Genomic DNA, 24766 nt, shown 5'->3' with positions numbered 1-24766 from the left:
ATAAAATATGCATCCATAATCTAAAATAGATCTTATGTATGATCTGTACATTATTAATGAAATATTCGCATCTGCTCCCCAAGTTATGTGATTTACTGCTCGTAATGCATTATAACCTTTTTCAGCTCTTGTCACAATGTATTCAATATGGTCTTTCCAGCTCAGTTTTCTATCTAATATCATCCCCAAATACTTAATTTTAGGTTGAACTTTGAACTGGATGTTTTGTATTTTTACTAGTTCGGGAAGTTTTTGCTTTCTGGAGAATATGCAAATTTGTGTTTTATTTAAAGATATTGTTAAATTTAAGTGATACAAGTCTTCAAGTAAACAACTGTATACTTCATTTATTATTTTGCAGCCCTTTTCTATCTCGTTTTGGTCTACGTAAATACATATGTCATCTGCAAACTGTAATATTTTACCTTGGGTACTATTTGATATGCTTTTACCTATATCCGAAGTATAAATAGCATATAATATTGGGCTTAGAATACTTCCTTGAGGTATCCCAATGTTTGATATTCTGGGACCTAATAGTTTATTCTCAATTTGGATATACAAGATTCTATTACTGTAAAGTTTATAAATTCTCCAGCATAGTATATCTGGGATTCCCATTTTCTTCATTTGGTGATACAGGCTTACCAGATTAACATTGTCATATGCATTTTCGACGTCTATAAATGTAGCTACAACTGACTTATTAGTAGAAAATGAGTTGTAAACATCTAGTACCAAGTGTGATAAGTTTTCCATTGTTGAACATGATTTTCGGAATCCAAATTGTGTTGAAGAGAGTCGAGAATTTTTCTCCAGCCAAAATTCTAATCTTTGTTTAATCCTTCTCTCCAATGTTTTCAAGATACATGACGATAGCGAAATGCCTCTGTATGAATCAGGACAATTTGCGGGTTTGTATTGCTTGAGAATTGGGACTATAATATATTCTTTCCATGAGTTTGGAACTTCCATGCTTGTCCATATGCGGTTTATTATATTTAGTAGTTGTATTTTTCTTTGGATAGGCAAATTATATAGCATACTATAGTGAATACTGTCCTTTCCTGGAGCTGAGTTGTTATTGTTTTTTAAACAATTTTTAAGCTCTTCCAAATTAAATAATTCTGTTAGAAATTTACTGTCTTCAGTGATTGTACTGTTCGTTGTACATGTAATTTCTTCCTCTAGGACCCAAGGTCTGGCAATTTTGTTAAAGAATAGTTCGATCCATTCATTTTCAACTATTGGATTTTTAGGTGGATTATAGGCGTTTTTTAATTTTCTAATCTCACTCCATATTTTACCTATCGGTGTATTTTTGTTCAAACTATTACATACATTTTTCCATGAGGCTCTTTTACTATTTAAAATAATTCTTTTTTTATATGCTTCTGCTTGCTGATATTTTAAGTAATTTTCGTGATTAGATATTCTTTTAAATTGTAAAAAGGCCTCCTTTTGTAGTCTAATAGCCTCCCTACATTCATTATTCCACCATGGTTTATTAAATTTTGCATTGGTCACTTTTCTCTTCTCTGGAATGCTAATTTTACTAGCATCATTTATAGAATCATAAAACATTTGATATTCTTGTTCTGTATTTTGTCCTATATTGTCTTTTTGTTTATTGCTTAACAAGTAAGAGAAAACTGTCCAATCCGCTTTTTTAATATCCCATTTAATTCTATTTCTAATTATATCATTATTATCAAAACAGGTATTTACATTACTATCATGTGCAAATTCGATAACTACTGGATAGTGGTCTGAACCCAGACTCATATTTTCTGTGTGCCAAGAGCATTTATAATAGATATCTCTTGAGCAAATTGTTAGATCTATAGCTGACTTATTTTTATTCATTGACCTCCGAATTAATGTTTCCGAACCGTCATTTAAGAAATTAAGTCCACATTCTTCCATAGCTTCAAAAAGATTTATCCCTTCGCGATCAGTTTCATCACATCCCCATATTTTATTATGGCAATTGAAGTCTCCCCCCACTAAAAATGGTTTGTTTAAACTATTAAAGAACCTGACCCACTCATTTTTCGATATACCTAGTTTAGGTTTTGCATATAGAGAATATAGGTTTAAAATATTTTGATTTAAAATGACTTGTACTGCAACACACATTACATTATTTATTTTATAAAAATCTAAGTTATTCTGAAAATTTATGTTTTTATTTAATAATATTGCGACCCCTCCAAAACCTTGCGGTCTATCTTCGCGAAATATATTATATCGAGAAAAATTTATGTTTGTGTTTGGTTTCAACCAAGTTTCACTCAATAATATAGCCAAAAATTTATTTTCAAATATATATTTTTCGAAATGTCCCTTATTGTGTATTATCGATCGTGAATTCCACTGTAAGATTTTTTTACTTGTTAGATCCATTTAAAATTTTTTCTAGACTATCTTTAAATTCTTCCATAATTTGTTTATTTTCTGTCGGCAAAAGTTTTTTACCTAATATATTTTTAAATATTGTTAATATATTTTCACTAAGGTTTTTGTTTGTTGTTTGGTTATTTTGTGTTACCTGTTTGTGATACATTGGAATATTCTTAGGAATTGGTAGAGGCGGGTACGCAGAGGTGCTAGGATTGTTTAAAATATTTTCATGTTCTTCCGAATATGGGTAAACCGATTTATTTTGAGTGGCTTCGCTCCATTTTCTTTTTGTTGTTATTGTATATCTATTTCCTGCATTTGATGTTTTTAAGGCTGAGGTATAACTATTACTGTATTTTAATTTTGCTTCTTCAAATGCCATATTTTCGTTTACCATAAGATATTTGATAGCCTTTTGTTTCTCAAACTCAGGACATTTTGCTCGGTCCAGTGCTGAGTGTTTTCCAAAACAGAATAAACAAGTAGGCTCTGTTAACTCACATGCTTCAGATTCATGCTCCTGTCCACATTGTCCGCATCTTTTTTTCCCTCTACATTGACCCGTGACGTGGCCATACCTTAAACAATTTAGGCATTGTATTACTCTCGGTATATAGGTTTCGACTTGATATATCATTCTCTCAATGATAACTTCTTTTGGTATCATTTGTCCTCTAAAAGTCACCACTATCGTACCCGTCTCTATCAGCTCGTTGTTTGATTTTCTTTTCATTCTTTTTACACTTAATACCTTAAAATTACCATATTTACAAACAATAATGTCCTTTAATTCGTTTTCTGAGATACCTTTATCGACCCCTTTAATTACTCCACTTTTTTGTACCATAAAATTAGGAATGTATATGTCATAATCTTTTTCTAATAAATTTTTACTATCAATTAAAATATTTGCGCTTTTATATGAATTACATTCAATTCTAACTTTATTTCTACCAATAACGCTGATGTGAACTATATTATCTCTTACCGTAGGTTCTGCAGAAAGCACAAGACGCGCGGTGGCGATTCGATGTAGACGGCCAATGTGCCCGTTTCGGTTTTGTAAATAGACAAAATACGGTCCTTGGTCTCCTTGTGTATATTTATTTTTAATAGGTTTAATTAACAACTGGTTTTCATTAGAATTATTGTTATCGCTTACCTGATAAACTGGAAAAAAGTTATTTGATTGTGTTTTTGCTACCTTTTGTACCTGTGAACTTGCATTTTGACTTATTTGTGTTTGTTTTTCCTCCTGATCCAGTTCCATATTATTAATATTTATCGTCCCTCCCCGATCGGGTGGATGTCCTTTGCCAATGGTATTGACTTCCATTTTATTAATTACCGACTCACCAAAACTAATTTTCACCGATCACACACGCAAAAACGAACTGTTCGCTTCGAATGCTAAATCGATACTGTAGGTTAACTTTGGAGGAGAGGTTATAATGAAACAACTTGTATCTATCGTGTCTAGATTCAGAATGGTTTTATTTCCGCTTCACTGTACTTGTCACTGTCACGTCACTCTTACAATATTACCAACTTAAGTGCGTTCCGAATACTACCTATTTACATACATCACATCCCCCTCTTTTTATAATGACAAAATAAACATAACTTTCTTTAACAAATCTTTAAATAAACATTTATAAATTTCCACAATTGTTTCATTCATCCTTTAACCCCTTTATTTTATAATAAAAATACTCATAAATCTAGTCTATCAGGTTTTTTAACAATTCGACCTGAAGAGGTTTGTGGAGGTAAGTTTATTGGAGAGTGATGATCAGAATGGTTATCAGACACTTTCAAAATTTTGTGACTCATTAGTTTCAGATTCGTTATCTGAATGTTCATCGTCAGAAGTTGCAGGAATGCGAACTAAAAATTGTCTATTTCTTGCAATTTCTGACCTAGAATCTCTTAATTTAATCGAGTAGGTTTTATCTCTTAATTTATGTGTGATACGACCTTCTCTCAATTTGTTTCTATCTTTAATATAAACTTTTTCATTATTTTTAAGCGGTTTTAAATTTATTGTCCCTCTATCATAATAAGCTTTTTGACTGTTTTGTCTTTGAAAATCGCTGATTACTATTTTAGCATTACATAATTTTGGTTTTAGAATTTTGTCACTGGTGGGAATCTGAGTTCTAAGTATGTACTCGTGACAATAAAAGTTGAGATTGTGATGGTAAATTTGAATCAATTGGTGTATTTCTAAGTTGTAGCAATGTTAAATATGTATCTTTACCATCTCTAAGAGATTTTCTTAACGCTTTTTTGTAGGTTTGAATATATCTTTCACTTAGACCATTAGATCTATGATTTTCTGGGCTTGACTTTATGCTTTTAAATTCCCATTCTTGACAAAATTTAACAAATTCGTTGGCTGTATATTGTGGTCCACCATCAGAGTAAAATATTTTTGGTATTCCATGACGAGCAAATATCGATTTTAAATGTGTAATTATAGTTGAACTGGTTGTATCGTTCAACAGACAAATTTCTGGATATTTACTGTAATAATCTACCACCATTAAATAACTTTTTTGACCTATGTAAAATATATCAGAGCCAACTTCCTTCCAGGGGAGTTCTGGGATATTATGTAGAGTCAAAGGTTCTCTCTTTGCATTTTCAAATTGTGGGCAAATTGGGCAAACTTTAACTTCATTCTCAATGTCAACTGTCATGGAAGGCCAATATAATGATTGTCTAGCTAAGATTTTACATTTATTTATTCCTTGATGGCCATAGTGAATTCTTTTTAACATTTCTTTCCTCATTACATGAGGAATTATAATTTGACTATTCCTCATCAACAAACTATCAAAGAAGGTTATTTCATCTTTAATCGTAAAAAATCCTTTTAAATCTTTATGTACATTATTTAATTCTTTTGGCCAACCTTTTTTTATGAAAGTTTTTAGATCAATTAAAGTTTTGTCTTTGCTAGTCTCTTCTTTGATTTTTTGCAGTTGATTGTTTGAAACGTTAATGTTTAATCTTACTAAGCAAATTTGTGATTCTAGTTCAATATCTAAATCATTCTTTATTACAGGCAATTCCGAACAACATCTCGATAGCGTATCAGCTATATATAATTCTTTACCTTTTTTATACATCAGATTATAATCATACCTCTGCAATTTAAATATCATTCTTTGAAGTCGTGGTGGCGCATTCATTAAGGGTTTCTTTACTATGGATATCAATGGTTTGTGATCAGTTTCTATATCAAACTTGGAAGCATATATATAATTATGAAATTTCTCACATGCCACCAGAACTCCAAGAAGTTCTTTTTCAATTTGTGCATAATTTTGTTGTGTTAAAGTTAAAACCTTTGATATGTAAGCTACTGGTTGACCTTTTTGTAAGAGTACAGCTCCTATTGAGTCTTTTGAACAGTCAACCGATATTAAACACTTTTCATTTATAACAAAATGTCTTAATACTGGGCTTTTTGAAATTATTTCCTTAATTGTACTAAAACATTCATCATGTTTATGTGACCAATGCCATTCTACATTTTCTTTAATTAATTCCCTAAGAGGTGCGGTTAAGTCTGACAATTTTTTTATGTATTTAGACAAATACGTTATCATTCCTAATAATCTCTGTATGTCTTTTTTATTTTCTGGCTTTTTCATATCATGAATGGCTTTTATTTTATCGCTATCAACACTTTGACCATCTTTATTGTAATTAAATCCTAAAAATTTTACATTTTTTACACCAAAACTACATTTTTCATAATTAAATTTGACATTATTTATCCTAGCTCTTTCTAAAACTTGATATAAACATTTATCATGTTGTTTTAATGAGCCATAAACAATGAAATCATCAATATATGTTTCTACACCCTCCATATTAAATATTTTACTGAATCTTTTGTGAAACACCTCACTTGCTGAACTTATGCCATAAGGCAGTCTTAAAAATTTATACCTACCATAGCAAGTGTTAAAAGTACATAATTTACTACTTTCATCATCAAGCTTTATGCTCCAAAATGCTTTTGAGGCATCAAGCTTGCTGAAATAAACGTTACCTTTTAAATTTGCAGCTATTTCATCAATCGTAGGGAGTTGAAAGTGCTCTCTTTTGATAGCTTTATTCAAGTCTCTAGGATCTATACAAACTCTTATGGAATTACCTTTTGGTTTTCTTACCAAGACTATCGAGTTGACCCAATCTGTAGGTTCATCAACCTTCTCAATTATTTCATTTTTCTCCATTTCAGCTAATTCAAGTTTTAGTTTCTCCTTTAACTGTAGTGGAATCTTTCTTGGAGGATGTATAACTGGTTGTGCAGTTTCATTTAGCACGATTTTGTATGGCTCATCCAAGCAGCCTATACCTGAAAAAACTTCTTTAAATATTTTTTTCACATCAGAGTAATCATTTTTAAATGTAACTTCTCTAGAATTCAAATCATTTTCAATTTTTTCTATAGTATTGATTCTTTTTAAAATATTTAAAGCTTTATATGTAGGAAGACCTAATACCGTTGGTGAATTAATTTCTACCACATAAAACATTATGTTGTACATGTTATCTTTATATTTGCATTCTAAACTACATTTTCCAATGACCCTAAGTGTTTCATTCGAAAATGTTGTTAACCTGCAGTTTGTTTTCTGTAGTTCAACATTAACTTCTAGAGAATTTAACTTATTTATTGATATTACGTTTGCCATTGCCCCTGTATCTAATCTACAGCTTAATTTACGCTTGTTAACTTCAAAATTTATCATGAAATCATCATCAAAACTGCTATTTTTAGTATTTACCAAGCCTATAAACAAATCATCTGATTCTGAATCATCTACATCTACATACTTAATTTGTTTTTGAAAACATTTTTTTGCATAATGCCCTATTTTATTACATAAATTACACTTAGCTTTATATGCTTTACATGGTTGGCCTCTGTGCTCCATTCCGCACCTACTGCACCCTGAACTGCTTCCAGATTTACCATTGAACTGGCCGTCTTGGGACTTCGAATGAGTTGGATTCACTCTTATGTCTTCCCACTGTTCTCTATTTTCATATTTCTTATTGAAGTTTCTTTTCTTTATGTAGTGCACCTCCTCTGAATTCATTTTTTCAGACTGGATTTTCGAACTTTCTATACTTTTACACAGATTTATTGCTTTTTCCAAGCTCATCTCATCTTCTTCTAATAGTCTCTGTCTCATCGTTTCATCTGCTACCCCACAAGTTATGCAAGTCTTAATCAGACTGTCCTCCAAATTCTCTAGCTCACAATTTTTTGCCTTGTTTATAATATCTGTTATAAATTTGTCTACTGACTCACCTTCTTCTTGTTTTCTGGTGAACAGGCAATACCTTGCATTTGACACGTTACCTTTTGGCTTGAAATGTGCTTCAAATTTTTTTATTAACAGTTCTAACTTGTCTTTTTCTTCTGTTGAGAACTTGAACGTGTTATATATTTTGAACCCTTCGTCCCCTATTAACTGTAATAGCTGTGCACACTGGGTTATTTCAGGTTTCTTTGTTAATTCTGTAGCTTGTAAATAGTTTTTGAATCTTTGTATGAAGAATTTCCAATTTTCATACAAGTTACCTGACATTTGCATCGAGTTTATAGCTACCTTGAATTCCATTGCACTTATATCTTTTTTTTAACGTATTCGATTTGGTTCGGCACCGTGTAATAATATAATGTAACACGTGGTAGGGTTCTTATGGTAGGGGAGCCCAAGCGGGGATTTTTGCAGTTACTCGAGCGCGTCAGATTAGCATACGGGGAGAAACTTGGTACCCAGAAGATGTACCTCTACCATATATTGGCTCTTAATACAGGGGAGTTCGTTAAGGGGGGCCCGAAAAAAGAAATGAATCCTTAAACAACTCGAAATTGTCAGATTAAGATAAGGTAAGTTAAGTACATGCAAAAGAGTGTATATTTCAAAAATCTGACGATTTGAGCCGGGCGTAAGGAAATGGGCGAGTCCCAAAGTTTCACAAGAAAAAAGCGAATATTTCGCGAAATGAATGACAGATCGAAAAACTAAAAAATATTTGCTCAATATTTTTTAAAAATCTATCGAATGATACCAAACACGACTTCCCACGAAGAGGGGTGGGGGGCAAATTTAATATTTTAAATACGAATTCCGCGATATCTCGCGAAATAAACATCAGATAGAAAAACTGTAAAATACACTTATTCAATATTTTTGAAAAATCTATAGAATGGCACCAATCTCGACCCCCCACGGAGGTGAGGTGGGGGGTTACCTTAAAATCTTATATAGGAGCCCCCATTTTTTATTGCAGATTTGGATTCCTTACGTAAAAATAAGTAACTTTTGTTCGAAACATTTTTTCGAATTATGGATAGATGGCGTTAGAATCGGAAAAAACGATTATTGGAAATGGAAAATTAAATAAAAAAATGACAAGCGCCCACTAAAATGGAAAACTTTACTTAACTTTTTTTGGTTTTAGGATCTGCTCTACACAACCCAATAGGTCCCAATAACGCTCGAGTGACTGCACATTTAGCATACTTTGCTCCCCTACCATTAGGTTAACTTTGGAGGAGAGGTTATAATGAAACAACTTGTATCTATCGTGTCTAGATTCAGAATGGTTTTATTTCCGCTTCACTGTACTTGTCACTGTCACGTCACTCTTACAATATTACCAACTTTAGTGCGTTCCGAATACTACCTATTTACATACATCATATACACCATTGACCTCAAGCGTTATTATCCTTATAATACCCTTGGTATCTTAATAACTATAAAGCACCCAGTGCTTTAAAGTGACATTTTTAAGGCCCCTATGGAGTGCTAAAGAGTGCATTTTTAACACGTTTGTATAAAAATATATTTTTAGATATAATCAGTGATAGAGATCTTTTAACCGCGTAATTCGCGCAGCAGCACAGTAGACGTCAAAACATCGCTTAAACCAAATAAAGAACCAATGTTTATTTGCAGTCTACTTAAAAACAGTGTTAAAAAGCTTTATGGCAGCCTTAGAAGCAATGAAAATGTCAAAATACTTTTCTAAATTTACAAATACAATTTCAAATTAGTGTAAACATTGCCACTGGTAAATATCTTATCAAAACTTAAAATATAACAAACATTAAGTCTGTAGATAATCACCGTAGTGAATAGTAAATAGACAATAGGAAACTGTAAATAAATATTTTATAAAGAACTAATTTTCCTATAAAACTATTCAATCTTTCGATATAAAATGGACTTTAAAAAAGACACCCTGCAAATAGTAATAGCCTTGAGCTTTCTGATAATAAATAGATTGTAAAGTTTCAGTCACTTAACAAACTTTGAGAAAACAAAATTTTATTAAAAATATTTATATAAAATGTATAAAAAATAAAATATTTACAATTTGTAATCTAAAACTTAAAATCAGTAATATGCTGTACAATTTTATTAAATATAAGCTTATTCTTATCATTCTGCATTATGCTTATCATTCTTATTAAATTATTACTTTTATTAAACACTTTCAACTTTAGTGTATATTAAATCTAAACTTTTTTTAATACTTCCATCTAAAATGCACTGTATTTCACTAACATTCTTTCCTGTTGTTTCAGGTACAGACTTGAAAACGTAGGCAGCAGCCATCACACAGCACATGCCAAAGAATCCAAAAGATGCAGATTGTCCCATCACCTTAGTCACCGCTCCAAAATAGTTAGTTAAGAAGAATCCCAGTATCCAACAGAATGATGCTGTCGCCGAGGATGCTATGGATTTGACGTTTCCTGGAAAGATCTCGCCCATGACTGCCCAAGGTAAGGGTCCAAAACCCAAACAGTATGTTATAATAAATACTACGATGCTTAAAATTGGCAGCCAACCTAAGCTAGATACATCCGCATCTTGAACATTTTTCAAATAAAAAAAGAAAGCTAGGATACTATGTGCTACAGCCATTCCTAATCCTGAGACCATGAGTAGAAGTCGTTTTCCGCATTTGTCTACAAGAAGGGGTGTAACAGCGCTTGCGAGTACCTGAACGATACCCACTATAATGGTACAAACTTCAGGTGCTATGGGAACTCCAGAATCAGCAAAGATACTTTGTGCGTAGAACAGTACAACTGTAATTCCAGATAATTGTTGTGCTCCAATTAAAGTCAAAGATATGGTCAAAGCCTTTCTAAGTGCGAGTGATTGGAAGATTAGTTTAAAAGTGCCTTTACTCTTCAAATCTTCTTCTAGTTGTGTGTTGATTACTTCAACTTCTTTTTGGGCAAATGATAGTTCTCGTCCTCTAAATTTCATAAGAGCCTGTACAGCATCGGACATTCTTTTCTTTTGCAGTAGAAAGTAGGGACTATCTGGTATAAATACTGAGAATAGAATCATAAACATGGTTGGAGGCATTATAAGTATGGCGTTGAATATTTTAATTGACAGAAACGGTCCAAGTGTATAGGAAAATAATAATCCTATTACACAAAAAAGTTGCATTAAAGAACCTAATACTCCTCTAGATCCATCATCAGATATTTCTCCAATGTACATAGGAAGTACTGTGAAGATAATACCTACTCCCAAACCACATAAAAATCTCGAAACGTAAAAGAAATATACGGAATTAGCAACAACGTTTAGAATAAATGCTAGAAGAAAAGGTACGTTTCCAATCAGAATAGTCCACTTTCTACCAATTGAATCAGCTAAAATGCCTGCACCAATTGGTCCAACTGCAGCCGCTAATGGTAAAAATGCACCAATCCATCCTTCTTCCGAGGCAGTTATGATACTATCCAGTGGCGTTGTCGTTGCATTTTTCAGTTGTGGAATTTCTGGAGAAGTCCATCCAAAGGCGATTCCACAAATAAATGACGCTATATTTGCTGCAAATAAAAGGAAATAATTATAATCTAAAAATAAATTTAATAAAAATAAATTAATCTACTAAAACTCTTATTTATAAACTACGTGAAAAATGGAATAGTTTATAAAGTTTTACTATGTATATATAAATGTCTAACTTGATAAGGTAACGTCTGGAGTTAGGAAGTTTGAAAGATTCAGAAATAAAGATATAATGAGAGAGCTGGAACAAGAACCGATAACGAGGAAGATCGAAAACAAACAATTGAGCTAGTTTGGCCACATACAACGAATGGAGCAGGAGACTAACAAAGAAGGTACTTGATGCCAGAATGGGAAACACAAGAAAAAAGGGAAAGCTGAGGAAGACATGGATGGACCCGATCCAGGATATAGGTGAACGGAGACAAATGCGTATAAGAGATATGAAGAATCTGGCCACCAATAGAAGCGCATGGAAGAAATGGATAATAGGCGGAACCCGACATCCGACGCCCTGAAAGTCACTAAGGATTATGAGAAAGAAGAAAATAAGGTAAGGTAAGTAAGGTATAGTAGAATAACTTATTTTTCATAGTAGTCCAGAGAAATAAGATTTTTCTCGTGACATATCCCCCTCCAGGCCGAAACCAAATTTTTTGAGTAGTATGGACATCTATATTATTAACCTATATGTTTCCTGCAGCCGATTTTGATGATATACATAGTTATAAACAAATGAAAATCAAAAAACGCTAAATTTTCGCTTTTTTAATCTATTACCAAAAAGTTAAGCACTTTAAACAAATTTGAGTGTTAAAAACTCATAAATCGTATAAAAAAATTCAATATGGCGTTCGCTGAATATGTCCATCCTTATTGGTTGCTTAGAAAATTGCAAAATAAATCATAAATTTTGAGTTTTTAAAGATATTCATAACTTATGTAAAAATTAACTTAAAACCTTCTTATTAAACGGAATGCTGATACTTCTTGTACTTAAATTATATTTTAAATTTCAAAGCAATTGGTCAAATAGTTTAAAAGTTATTTAATTTGTTTATCCCAAATTCATTTTTTTTGCAACACTACAAGTCAGAAAATTATGAGGCTACAATCATACTTCGGACAGTTTATGAAAGAAGAACATTTATACTATTACCATTATTAAAAATAAATGACAAAAAATAATTTTAAACAGTGTAAAATTATTTTGAAAAAACATGTCGACTTTTTGCTTACTTATAAACAATTAGAATAACTTTTTAACCGTTACCTGTAGAAAAATTATTTTTTCATATTTAGAAAGACTGAATTTTTATACACATTTAGAAAGAAAAACAACTGTCCTAGGACAATTAGGGACAAAGTTAGTCCCCCCATTTATTTAATTCACATGTTTTTGCAAAATAATTTTGCAATATTTATAATTATTTTTTGTAATTTTTTTTAATTAAATTAGTACTGTAAATTTCCTTCTTCCATAAACTATCCAAAGTATTACTGTAGCTTCATCATTTTCTGACTTACAGTGTTGCAAAAAAATAAATTTGGGATAAACAAATTAAATAACTTTTAAACTATTTGACCAATTTCTTCGAAATTTAGGGTATGAATTAAGCACCATAAGTCTCAGCATTCCGTTTAATAAGAAGGTTCTAAGTTAATTTTTACATAAGTTATAAATATTTATAAAAACTCAAAATTTATGATTTATTTCGCAATTTTCTAAGCAATCAATAAGGATAGACATATTAAACAAACGCCATATTGAAGTTTTTTATACCGTTTATGAGTTTCTTGCTCTCAAATTTGTTTAAATTGCCTATTTTCTTAGTAATAGACGAAAAAAGCGAAAATTTACCGTTTTTTGATCTTCATTTGTTTATAACTATGTATATCATCAAAATCGGCTGCAGGAAATATATAGGTTATTATTATAGATGTCCATATTACTCAAAAAAATTGGTTTCGGCCTGGAGGGGGTTGTGTCACCAACAGGCTATTTTTTTTTCCTTATTTCTCTGAACTATAGGAATATTCCCGAAAGGAAAGATAGAAAACGTGATAAAAGAAGAACTAAAATCCACTTTCTACTGGATCTATTCTAACAGCCGTGCAAAGAGTCAAAATGATCAGCATATTGGATATTATTACAAATGGCAGATATTCTTATTTCTACGATGGATTATTGATAAAAGGTGTTAGAGAATATGACAAAAAATATCAAAGTATACAAGACATAAATGCAGAAAAAATATCTAAAAGGTAGACTAAATAATAATAACTATAGATAACTCAATAAGGTAATAATAGTTTCACTCGCGGATAAGTACTTTGAAAATTGTAATTACAAAAAATTCAAATAAGTATATTTACCTGCTGAAGCAGCAGCATATAAGAAAAAACTGCTTGGGATTGAAATGACCATCTTTACTTGTAGGTTTAGTGTGACTGATTCAACTTTGATAGTTTTTTTTATTTCTTATAATATATAGGTACGTGTAACAGGCCTGTGGAGATAATTTTTTTACGTCAGCAGTACGTTTTGTGTACCTTAAATATGTAACTCAACATTTCTTGTATTCCACGTGTAGCTAAAATACACGTGTAGTCCACTAAAAGTTTATCTCTGTTTATTTTGGTTTGTTAACTTTTTTTAATGGTATTACGTGTGTCTGAAAATTTATTGAATTAGACGCTGCGCCGTCTAATTGGGGGGCTTTTTTTAATCACAAATGTAATCGACTGCTAAATTAAATATTTATATATTTTAATTTAACCAGATTAAAAAAAAATGTTAAATGCTTCGGTATAAAATATGAAAAGGAAATTTCCGTTGAAGCATATTTCTTACTTTTTGATTTTATCTCTATTTATTTATGTATCTAAGTATTTATTTCTCATTCGATAGCTCCTTATGTTTCACTTTGTTTAACTCGGTGCCGCCCAAAATCCCGACAGCCAAAATCCCGACGGCCAAAATCCCGACACGCCAGAATCCCGACAGGCCAGAATCCTGACAGGCCAGAATCCCGACAAATAAAAATCCTGTCAGATTTTCAAAACTATAATACATAGTATCCATCTAAGCTTTCAGTTGACACCTCATTTGTCATTCTACCTGGTGTAATGACGGAGAAGTTATATTCGCGGTCGGACGGACAGACAGCGTAGGTCAAATTTCTTACCTTTAGTACCATCCTTGGATTATAAGCTTTCATTTGACACCTCAAATGTCATTCTACCTGGTATAATTATGGAGGAGTTGTGTTTCAAAGTAAAAGTTGTAAAAGAAAAGTTGTAAATTCAAAGTTTTCACATTTTTTCAAAATTAGTGAAAACAATAATGGAAAAATTCTTCGCGAACTAATCAGTTTTAATTTATTTCTAGGTATGTAGGTGATACTAGTATAATTAGCTAAATATAAATATAAAAAAAATTTTCATGTTTAAAATAATACTGTAACGTAACAAAAATAGATGAAAACTATGTATTATAGCTTTGAAAATCTGACAGGATTTTTAATTTGTCGGGATTCTGACCTGTCGGGATTTTGGCGTGTCGGGATTCTGGCCTGCCGGGATTCTGGCGTGTCGGGATTCTGGCGTGTCGGGATTTTGGCTGTCGGTATTTTGGCTGTCGGGATTTTGGGGTAGACCCGTTTAAATATTTTATTTCGCAAACGTTTGTATTCCATAACCTAATCCAGGAACTAGTACCATACATATTTTAAAAATTAGCGCGTATTTTGTACTGTTGCAATGCTTAATGATTTCCAATTTTTTGCTGTATTCCTTCACTCAACCGTTCTCTCCAACTCTTTCGCAACTGATACAAACATTACTATTCTCTGAAAGACTCATCTTTTTCTTCAAGTGCCATCTCCGCGACGGTGGTCGGCAATCATCATAGCTATTCGGGCTTTGGAGACGGCTGCTCTGAAAAGTTCGTTTTATGTACATCCGTACCATTCTCTCAGGTTGCGCAGCCACGATATTCTGCGTCTCCCTATGCTTCTTTTTCCTTTAATCTTTCCCTGCATAATCAATTGAAGCAAGCTGTATATCTCTCCACGTGTAATATGTCCGAGATATTCCAATTTTCTGGTTTTGATTGTATTTGAAAGACTCATCAGAAATGTAAATATCAAAAATATTTCTAGGAAATTATTTCCTAAAATATTTAAGGATTGCATTACTTTAGACAAACAAAAGAACTGCGTATTTTACCATTAATACATATACGTCGACTGTTATTCTAATAAATACCATGGTGTGTACGTTATTAAGGAAAAGAAAATTTACCTTTTCTTAGAAGCAATATTTATTAACAATCAGAATAAAAAGCTTAAATAAAATATGGCTCCTTACTGAGTTACAGGGTGTTTTATTTAAAAATTTAAAAAGTATTTTTCGTATCCTCTTCATACCAGTGGCGGATCCAAGGGGGGGGGGCGATTGGGGCGATCGGCCCCCCCTTTCAAACCAAGTGATTTTTTTTTCAAACGGTTAACTAGACATTTTTTATAATTACAATAATATTGATTAAGATATAATATATTATATGAATTTTAAATAAATTTTATTAGAACAGGACTAAAAACATTCACGTTAGTCTGAAGTCGGAGTGGAGGATGGGCTGCAATGTTTACCTCAAACTTCGGCCCAAACAGAGGCTGTACAAGTATCACCTCAGGGAAATTGACCAAAGGGCCACATACCCTGTGGCGCCGAGGTAAAAAGAAGGAAGAAGGCCAGAGGGGAGACTGAAAAAAGGTACCTACGCGAGCCACCTATCCCTCTCCAACCCCTTCCAAAACAAAGGTTAAGGTGTCCGCATCAGATGCTGTTAATAGCTCCACCTACAAAAGAAGTCAGGAACCGACAACCCCTGGTGTAAGCGCCTTCACACAAGCACTTCCACGGAAGGCACGCCGCAGAAGCACAAGAAGGTACGCAGCGGTGGAAACGCCACTGTCACTTTCAAAGCTTCGTGGAAGCCTCCGTGACACACCTTAGGGTCGCTATCATAGACAAGGTAAACCCGTACGGCATGAACAAACAAAAATAATTACTAAGAATAACCCAAGAAAGAAAAATACAATACTGGAGCCATGTGTTGAGAGGAGAAAAGTATGAACTACTTCAAATCATATTGGAAGATAAAGTACAGGGCAAAAGATCAGTAGGAAGACACCAGAACTCGTGACTAAAGGACCTGAGAAGAAGGTTTGACCGCCCATCCGCAGACATTTTTCGTCCAGCACTATCCAAAGCTACAGTCGCCATTTGAATCGCCAACCTTCGGGCACACTAAGAAGAAGTACGGCAAGGTCACTGCCGACCGGGAAAACCTAATCAAACGCAGCCTGATGGAGGAACTGGACAGACCAACCTTGTCTACCTCCAACAGTCAAGCAAAAGCACCCACATTTAAATCGTAGACCTATTCTGGTGAGATCATCAGAGTAGTCTGTGATAACGACCGGGCGCTTGCGTGGGAAAACATTATAGATGGCCTCAAACCGTGGGAGGCAGCATCACTAGATGTTGTTAGTCAGGATAAGCACCCGAAGCTTGCCTCTTTATGGATCTCGGAGGATGTTACTACCACAACCGATGACCCAGAAAGAGTGCTAGGGAGGCTAACGGCGCAAAATCCAGACATGTCAGTTGCGAGATGGTGCATCTTCCACCACGAGGTAAAAACTGATCCAAATGAACACCTGCTCGTCTTCGGAATCGGAAATCGAAGATTTTCCGCAGGCTTCCAGATCCACTGAAAAGATCCACATCGGCATATTAACGAACGAAAATGGAAGTAAACAACCTTTGCGAAAGTGCTGAGATTCTGATGAAAACACACATCCCCGGTTCTAGTGCCTCAAAAGCACCGAGTTAAATGGAAGAAATAATCATACCCACACCTAATGACTGGCATTTTGCCAGAACATTAATTAGTAAGGAAAAGGTAAGATGAGCCATATCGTGCTTCATCCCTTTTAAGTCACCAGGGCCTGACGGCATATATCCAGCCCTACTACGGTGGGGACTGGATATTCTTTTGGCACACCTTATGGGAATGATCAGAGCTTCCTTGGCTCTAAGCTATATTCCTAGAAAGTGGGGAGAGGTACGTGTGGTCTTCATACCAAAACCAGGTAGGATGGATTACACCCTTCCAAAGGCTTTCCGACCAATTAGCCTACCATTTTTTCTCTTGAAAACGATGGAAAGGATATGCGAGAGGTACATATGGGATGAAGTTCTGGTTCATAACCCACTTCACTGAAATCGACATGCATATACTTCGGGAAAATCTACCGGATTCTGTACTGCATCAAATAGTGGGAAGAATTGAAAGATCGCTGGATAATAAAGAATCCACCTTAGGTATATTCATAGACATTGAGGGAGCGTTTGATAAAACAATATTCCCAACCATCACCCAACAGCTCAATATCAGGAATGTCACCCTGGCCGTGATCGAATGGATATTTAGTATGCTCTCCAATAGAGCAATAAGCATAAATGTAGAAAACGTTTCGGTTAGATATAGGCATGCTTACGAGGGGATGTCCACAGGGGGGGAGGTGTTATCACCACTCCTCTGGAACATAGTTTTGGATACCCTGGTTAATCAACTCAGCAATAACGGTTGAGATAGTCCTCTTCACCAGAAAAAGAAGGATCACGAGCTTAATACCCCCAAGGATTCTAAAATGCAGTCTAAACTTTTTCGAAGAGGTGAAATACCTTGGTATTACCCTTGACAGGAAGTTAACATGGAACTTTCTTAGAGCTAAAAGAGCATATAATATTGTCTAAGAAAAATGTCGGCGAACCGTCGGACGCACTTAGGGCCTTTCGCCCTGGGTGATCGTCTGGATCTACACTACTGTCATTTGGCGAATACTAACTTAAGGAGCTATTGCTTGGGTACCAAAAGTTCTACAGGCAACAGCGATCAACAAACTAAACCATATTCAGCGGATGGCTTGCGTAAATATAACAGCTGCCATGAAAACAAGAAGAACTGCTGCAATAGAGTTGCTCATTGGCATCACCCCTTTAAACATATATATCAAAGAGGTGGCACTGATGCCATAATGTGATTGCGTTCAGTGGGTGTAAACCTAGATGTAGGAAAGGGACAATTGAGATGTCGTTTCTGGAGGGGTCAGCTGGAGGCACTACCCCTGCTACATGCAGGCCATGGAGGCGACTCAATTAAACCTACCTTTGTCTTCGACAAACCCTACAAAATGGAAACAAGATAACATAGGGATTCAAACGTGGCAAATGCATATTGCATCTACACCAATTTCTCCAAAATGGAAGAAGGCTCAGGATGCGGGATATACTCCAGATCACTGAACCTTAGTTTAAAATGGGGTATGGGCAAAAATTCCAGCATAGTTCAAACGACCTGGTGATCTTTTTGGCTGGTCAACTGCAACAATCGCGGAAATTGCCAAATGTCACTCCCATACGCAAACCGTGAAAAGATGGAAAGAAGGGCCAAGATGTAGACTTGCCAAGGTAACACTAAGGAACCTTGGGAAGTCAGCATCAGAAAAGTACTTGAGAATGACCAGAAAAAACCTACGCTTGACAGTTGGTCTTGTAATTGCCCATTATCAACTAAGCAAACACCTCTGTCTAGAGTTATCGTCAATACGAGAGTATGCGTTCCGCGAGTCTTGGCCTACACCTGCGGACATAGGGGAGATGGCCCCTGGTGATTTGTCCACCTTCCTAGAAATGGAAGGATGGACAATGAGCTAAGGACGACAACCCCCTGGGAGGATGTACAATGGCTCATTTGTGGCCTAAGTGCTGTGGGACTTGACTCGCCCTCCCTACTCTACAGATACAAGATAGTACGGGACTTTCTGGTGGGCCGGTAGGCTAAAACAGGCCGGTATATTTTAGGTACAAAATTATCTAGAAATTTAGCCGATCGGCCCCCCCTCTTAACAATGCTGGATCCGCCGCTGCTTCATACTTGGCAGGAAGTTTAGGAATTATACACATACGCCTTATAAACTTATGATAAATAAACGTTTCTGGCTACTACCAGTGGCGTACGACAGGGGACAGCGAATGGTTAATCCTTCCCAAATTCTATCCCACTGGCGGAATTGCCATTTTAGTGCAATTTTTAGATTCTCCAATACTCTTTATGTAAATAATGTACTCTATACTTACAACGATTAAGTCATTAGTTTTCGAGATATTTCAAGTTAAACATGTAACGGCACAGATATTTTGACTAATGTATTGTGCCGCTTAATTTTAAACTTCAAATATCTCGAAAACTAATGATTTTATCATTAAGACTGAAGAGTATATTATTCATTCTTAACAATAAATTTATTAGTTTCCGAAATATTTGAAATTAAAACTGCCGTTACATGTTTAACTTGAAATATCTCGAAAACTAATGACCTTATCGTTATAAGTATAGAGTACATTATTTACATAGAGAGTATTGGAACATCGAAAAATTGCGGTAAAATGGCAATTCCGCCAGTGGCGTAGAATTTGGAAAGGGTCAACCATTCGCTGTCTACTGTCGTACGCCACTGGTAGTAGCCAGAAACGTTTATTTATCATAATTTCATAGGGTGTATAATACCTACACTTTCTGCTAAGCATGAAAAGGATACGTCGAAAAGTTTTAAAATAGTGAGCAAGATTTTTTTAAAATTTTTAAATAAAACTACAGGGTGTTTTTAAATATTTAAATTTTTAAATAAAACTCAGTAAGGAGCCATATTTTATTTAAGTGATTTTCGTTAAATCTTAATATTTTGATGTCTTGTATCACCCATTAGCGAATGTCAAATTAATTATGGAACACCCTGTATAAGTTATTTTAATAACAAACTAACACAACTTCTATAAACTACAGTGCGTCCATAAAGTAACGCATAAATTCATTATTTCGTAAACCAGCGACTTTGAGGAAAAATCCCGAAACAGGTTGATTTTTATTTTTAAATTGTGATTTTTTGGCATATATATCATACTAGTGTCGTCATCAATCTGGGAGTGATGACGTAATTGATTACTTTTTTTAATAAGAATAGGGGTCATGTGATAGCTCATTTGAAAGGGTGTTCAATTTTCTATTCAAAAATATAAACATTAACATAATTACTTATACAGGGTGCTCTAATTTTTTTTAAATTAAATTATTTGAGACAAAAAGAAGAATATACCTATGTAATTTATTTAATTCAAAATAAGTTTTACTACTGCCAGAAAACTGGAAAAAATGTTTATTTGAAAAATAAATATTGATTTTCGCTTAAACGAATATGTTCAAACTGCCATGAGGTAGGTGGGTGGCAGCTTTAACATTGAATTTAAGTAAAAAAGAATATTTATTTGTCAAATAAACATTTTTTCCAGTTTTCTGACAATAGCAAAACGTATTTTGAATTAAATAAATTACATATATGTAATTCTTTTTGTCTCAAATAATTTAATTACAATTTTTTTAACACTGTCCTCTTAACCACTATCCTCATTTTAAAAATCATCGATTACGTCATCACTAGTATGATATATATGCCAAAAAATTCTAATTTAAAAATAAAAATCGACTTGTTTCAGGATTTTTTCTCAAAGTCGCCGGTTTATGAAATAATGAATTTGTGCGTTACTGTATGGACGCACTGTATAATGTTGTACACTAATGTGGCGATATGAGGTACATCACCCAGCGGTTTCACCTCAGTTTTAGCGAAGATCTATGGGCCATAATCTTCGCAATATTTTTGATATCAAAGTAATAAAGTATGATCAAAATTAGCCATCCACCACACCGTGACCAGGATCTCGAGATATAAGCGTTTTTTGGGGTGTGCGGCTTGTATATGAAGTAACGTAACTTTTTTCCTATTGTATATATTTACTTAAAATTTTCCAAAAAACTTCTTCATAATTCTTATTTTATTGTTGTTGGTTGAAATTATAAACTAAAAAGTTTGTTACTCAACTGTTTTAAGTAAACATGAAACTAACGGAATATGATAAAAATTAACAACTCCTTTTATAATGTGTTTAAACATTTTGGACAAATTTCTTTGTTATCTACATATTTCAACGATAACACAGTAAAATTTTCAAAAGGAAATATTTACAGCGACCAAAGATACAGCGAGGTAAATTAGAAAAATCATCAAAATTGATTTTTGGCATTTTTGTATAAAATTTGATTTTTGAACATGTTTCACCAACTTTAGATAAAAATAAACTTCATATTCAGATTCAGCGACCTCAAAAACATAAGAAATGGCCAAAATTAGTCATTTATCTTAAATTTGATTTTCGTGGTCGGCATAACGAAATTGTATTGTTTTTATTGTATTCCTATGAGAATTAGAGAATCAGGTCAAGTTTGGAGCGCTGTGAAACCTGGATAATAAATAAAATTAAACAAAAATGAATAACCATTTTCAATTTCGTTGCAAAACGAAAATACAGCCGAACCATATTCCAGTCCAATCAGAGAGTGCTGCAAGCACCTCTACCGGTTTCGAAACTTATTAGTCTCTCATCAGGAGGCATATATGCTGCTCTCCCTGATCCAACCAAAACAAACCCCAGCGTGCATTCCCGAATTGCAACGAACGAAATGGCATAGATGCCCTAGCGGCAACTGCTAGCAAAAGACTAAATTTTCACTCTAATGGCATATAACATATCCCACCAGAATGAAAACAATGGGAACCTTCTCTGGTTACACCTCCGAGGCTTCTACAATTTGCAAGCCATACGGATGCTGAGACTAAGGAAGATGAGGGTGGACAAAAATGAACCAAAGTTGTGCAGCCAAAGAACTTGGGAAAGTTCAGAGGCTAGCACTACTTTGTGTTACCGGGGTAATGAAAAGTACCCCGACGGCAGCCATGGAGGTACTCATGGGACTCCCTCCCCAGCACCTTCTGGTGATGGCCGAGGCGAGGCTAGGGGCCTACAGGCTGCAGTTAAATGGTGTCTGGAGGCAAAGGTCATACGGGCACACCAGGATTGTGGGGCACATTCGTGACCCCATCCTGGATATGGTGAGTGACTGGAGTCCGGTCACTCACAAATTTGATCCTCCCTTTAAGCTGGGGTTAAAACCCCCGGTGGAGGGGGATAAAAGACCGCAGAGTGAGCTAACATGGTTCACGGACGGTTCAGTGATGGGCGGGCGCTCTGGAGCTGGAGTGTATGGTGTAGGACCCGAGGTGTGCATATCTATGCCTCTTGGGCGGTACACCACTATATTCCAGGCGGAGGTGGCTGCTATCACGACTTGCGTCGTAGAGAATATTCGAATGGGCCTTGAGAATAGGACCATACGTATTCTCTCGGACAGTCAGGCAGCACTTAAGGCCATTGCCAGCTGGAGAATTAACTCTAAGCTTGTGCTGGAATGCCGACAACACCTGGAAACCCTGGCCTACCGAAACCGAGTGGAACTCGGGTGGGTGCCGGGACATACGGGGGTTGAAGGAAACGAAAGAGCCGACTCACTTGCGAGAGAGGGCTCGGCTGTCCCCCTTACTGGGCCTGAGCCTGGCCTAGGGGTGACCAAATCGGCTGTCAAAGGAGCTGTTGCTAAATGGATCCTTGCGCAGCACACCCGACACTGGAACGATATTTCGGGACAGCGGCACAGCAAGTTAATGATGGGGCGGCCAAACCCCTCGCTAACCGACGAGGCCCTACGACTCGGAAGGAAAAAACTTAGGGCGGTAACTGGCTTACTAACCGGACACTGCACCCTAAGAAAACACCTGCACAACATGGGGATCTTTCACGGAGACCCTGTTTGCAGGAGATGTGGGGAGGCAGATGAAACTGCCTCACATGTCATATTTGACTGTCCAGCCCAAACCCGATGGCGACTGCAATACGGGGTCGAAAACTCGAACCTAAGTGTCAGAAGTCAGGTAAAGAACCTAATAAAGGGTCTTGTCCTGCTAGCTGGGAGAATGGACCTCTTATAGGTAACAGACGACTTAACTTCAAGTTAAGTAATCCCGAACCCATTGGGGACAAAAACCCAATGATGGTTAACCCGAGACTGAACGGTGTGCAATAAGCCTACTCAGGCTGCAGTACGGGCCCCATGGCCACCCGGTTCGATCTAACAATCAACAAACAAACAAACAATCAAAAAGGAAGATGAGGGAATTCTACAATTTACAATTCACGTCACATCTGCTCAGCGCGGTAAAGTTCCAACGAGACTGGTTCCCTTCATACTCCACACAGAGTAAATGTAAATCAAAAATGAATAACCATTTTCAATTTCGTTGCAAAACGAAAATACAGCCGAACCATATTCCAGTCCAATCAGAGAGTGCTGCAAGCACCTCTACCGGTTTCGAAACTTATTAGTCTCTCATCAGGAGGCACATATGCTGCTCTCCCTGATCCAACCAAAACAAACCCCAGCGTGCAGTCCCGAATTGCAACGAACGAAATGGCATAGATGCCCTAGCGGCAACTGCTAGCAAAAGACTAAGTTTTCACTCTAATGGCATATAACATATCCCACCAGAATGAAAACAATGGGAACCTTCTCTGGTTACACCTCCGTGGCTTCTACAATTTGCAAGCCATACGGATGCTGAGACTAAGGAAGATGAGGGAATTCTACAATTTACAATTCACGTCACATCTGCTCAGCGCGGTAAAGTTCCAACGAGACTGGTTCCCTTCATACTCCACACAGAGTAAATGTAAATCAAAAATGAATAACCATTTTCAATTTCGTTGCAAAACGAAAATACAGCCGAACCATATTCCAGTCCAATCAGAGAGTGCTGCAAGCACCTCTACCGGTTTCGAAACTTATTAGTCTCTCATCAGGAGGCACATATGCTGCTCTCCCTGATCTAACCAAAACAAACCCCAGCGTGCAGTCCCGAATTGCAACGAACGAAATGGCATAGATGCCCTAGCGGCAACTGCTAGCAAAAGACTAAGTTTTCACTCTAATGGCATATAACATATCCCACCAGAATGAAAACAATGGGAAACAATATGGTTCGGCTGTATTTTCGTTTTGCAACGAAATTGAAAATGGTTATTCATTTTTGATTTACATTTACTCTGTGTGGAGTATGAAGGGAACCAGTCTCGTTGGAACTTTACCGCGCTGAGCAGATGTGACGTGAATTGTAAATTGTAGAATTCCCTCATCTTCCTTAGTCTCAGCATCCGTATGGCTTGCAAATTGTAGAAGCCTCGGAGGTGTAACCAGAGAAGGTTCCCATTGTTTTCATTCTGGTGGGATATGTTATATGCCATTAGAGTGAAAACTTAGTCTTTTGCTAGCAGTTGCCGCTAGGGCATCTATGCCATTTCGTTCGTTGCAATTCGGGACTGCACGCTGGGGTTTGTTTTGGTTGGATCAGGGAGAGCAGCATATGTGCCTCCTGATGAGAGACTAATAAGTTTCGAAACCGGTAGAGGTGCTTGCAGCACTC

General features: G+C 35.5%; 1 protein-coding gene across 2 annotated transcripts in view; it reads right to left on the bottom strand.

The window, feature by feature from the left end:
- LOC126884614 (facilitated trehalose transporter Tret1-2 homolog) overlaps window positions 1-13759 on the bottom strand; it is a 72672-nt gene extending 58913 nt beyond the window's left edge. The window contains exons 1-2 of one of the 2 annotated variants that reach the window (XM_050650673.1): window positions 13644-13759; window positions 10034-11305 (exon numbers count right to left, since the gene is read on the bottom strand). In XM_050650673.1, the coding sequence (XP_050506630.1) occupies window positions 10034-11305; window positions 13644-13695 (1324 nt within the window). In that variant the 5' untranslated portion in view covers window positions 13696-13759. The remainder of the gene's footprint in view (window positions 1-10033; window positions 11306-13643) is intronic. The other variant, XM_050650672.1, reaches the window with a different exon arrangement.
- Between the last annotated feature and the right edge of the window lie 11007 nt (window positions 13760-24766).

The sequence above is a fragment of the Diabrotica virgifera genome, chromosome 5 (assembly GCF_917563875.1).
Source record: "Diabrotica virgifera virgifera chromosome 5, PGI_DIABVI_V3a".
NCBI classification, from domain to species: domain Eukaryota; kingdom Metazoa; phylum Arthropoda; class Insecta; order Coleoptera; family Chrysomelidae; genus Diabrotica; species Diabrotica virgifera.
Note: the sequence above shows the minus strand (reverse complement) of the source record. Positions and strands in the feature narration are given on the sequence as shown.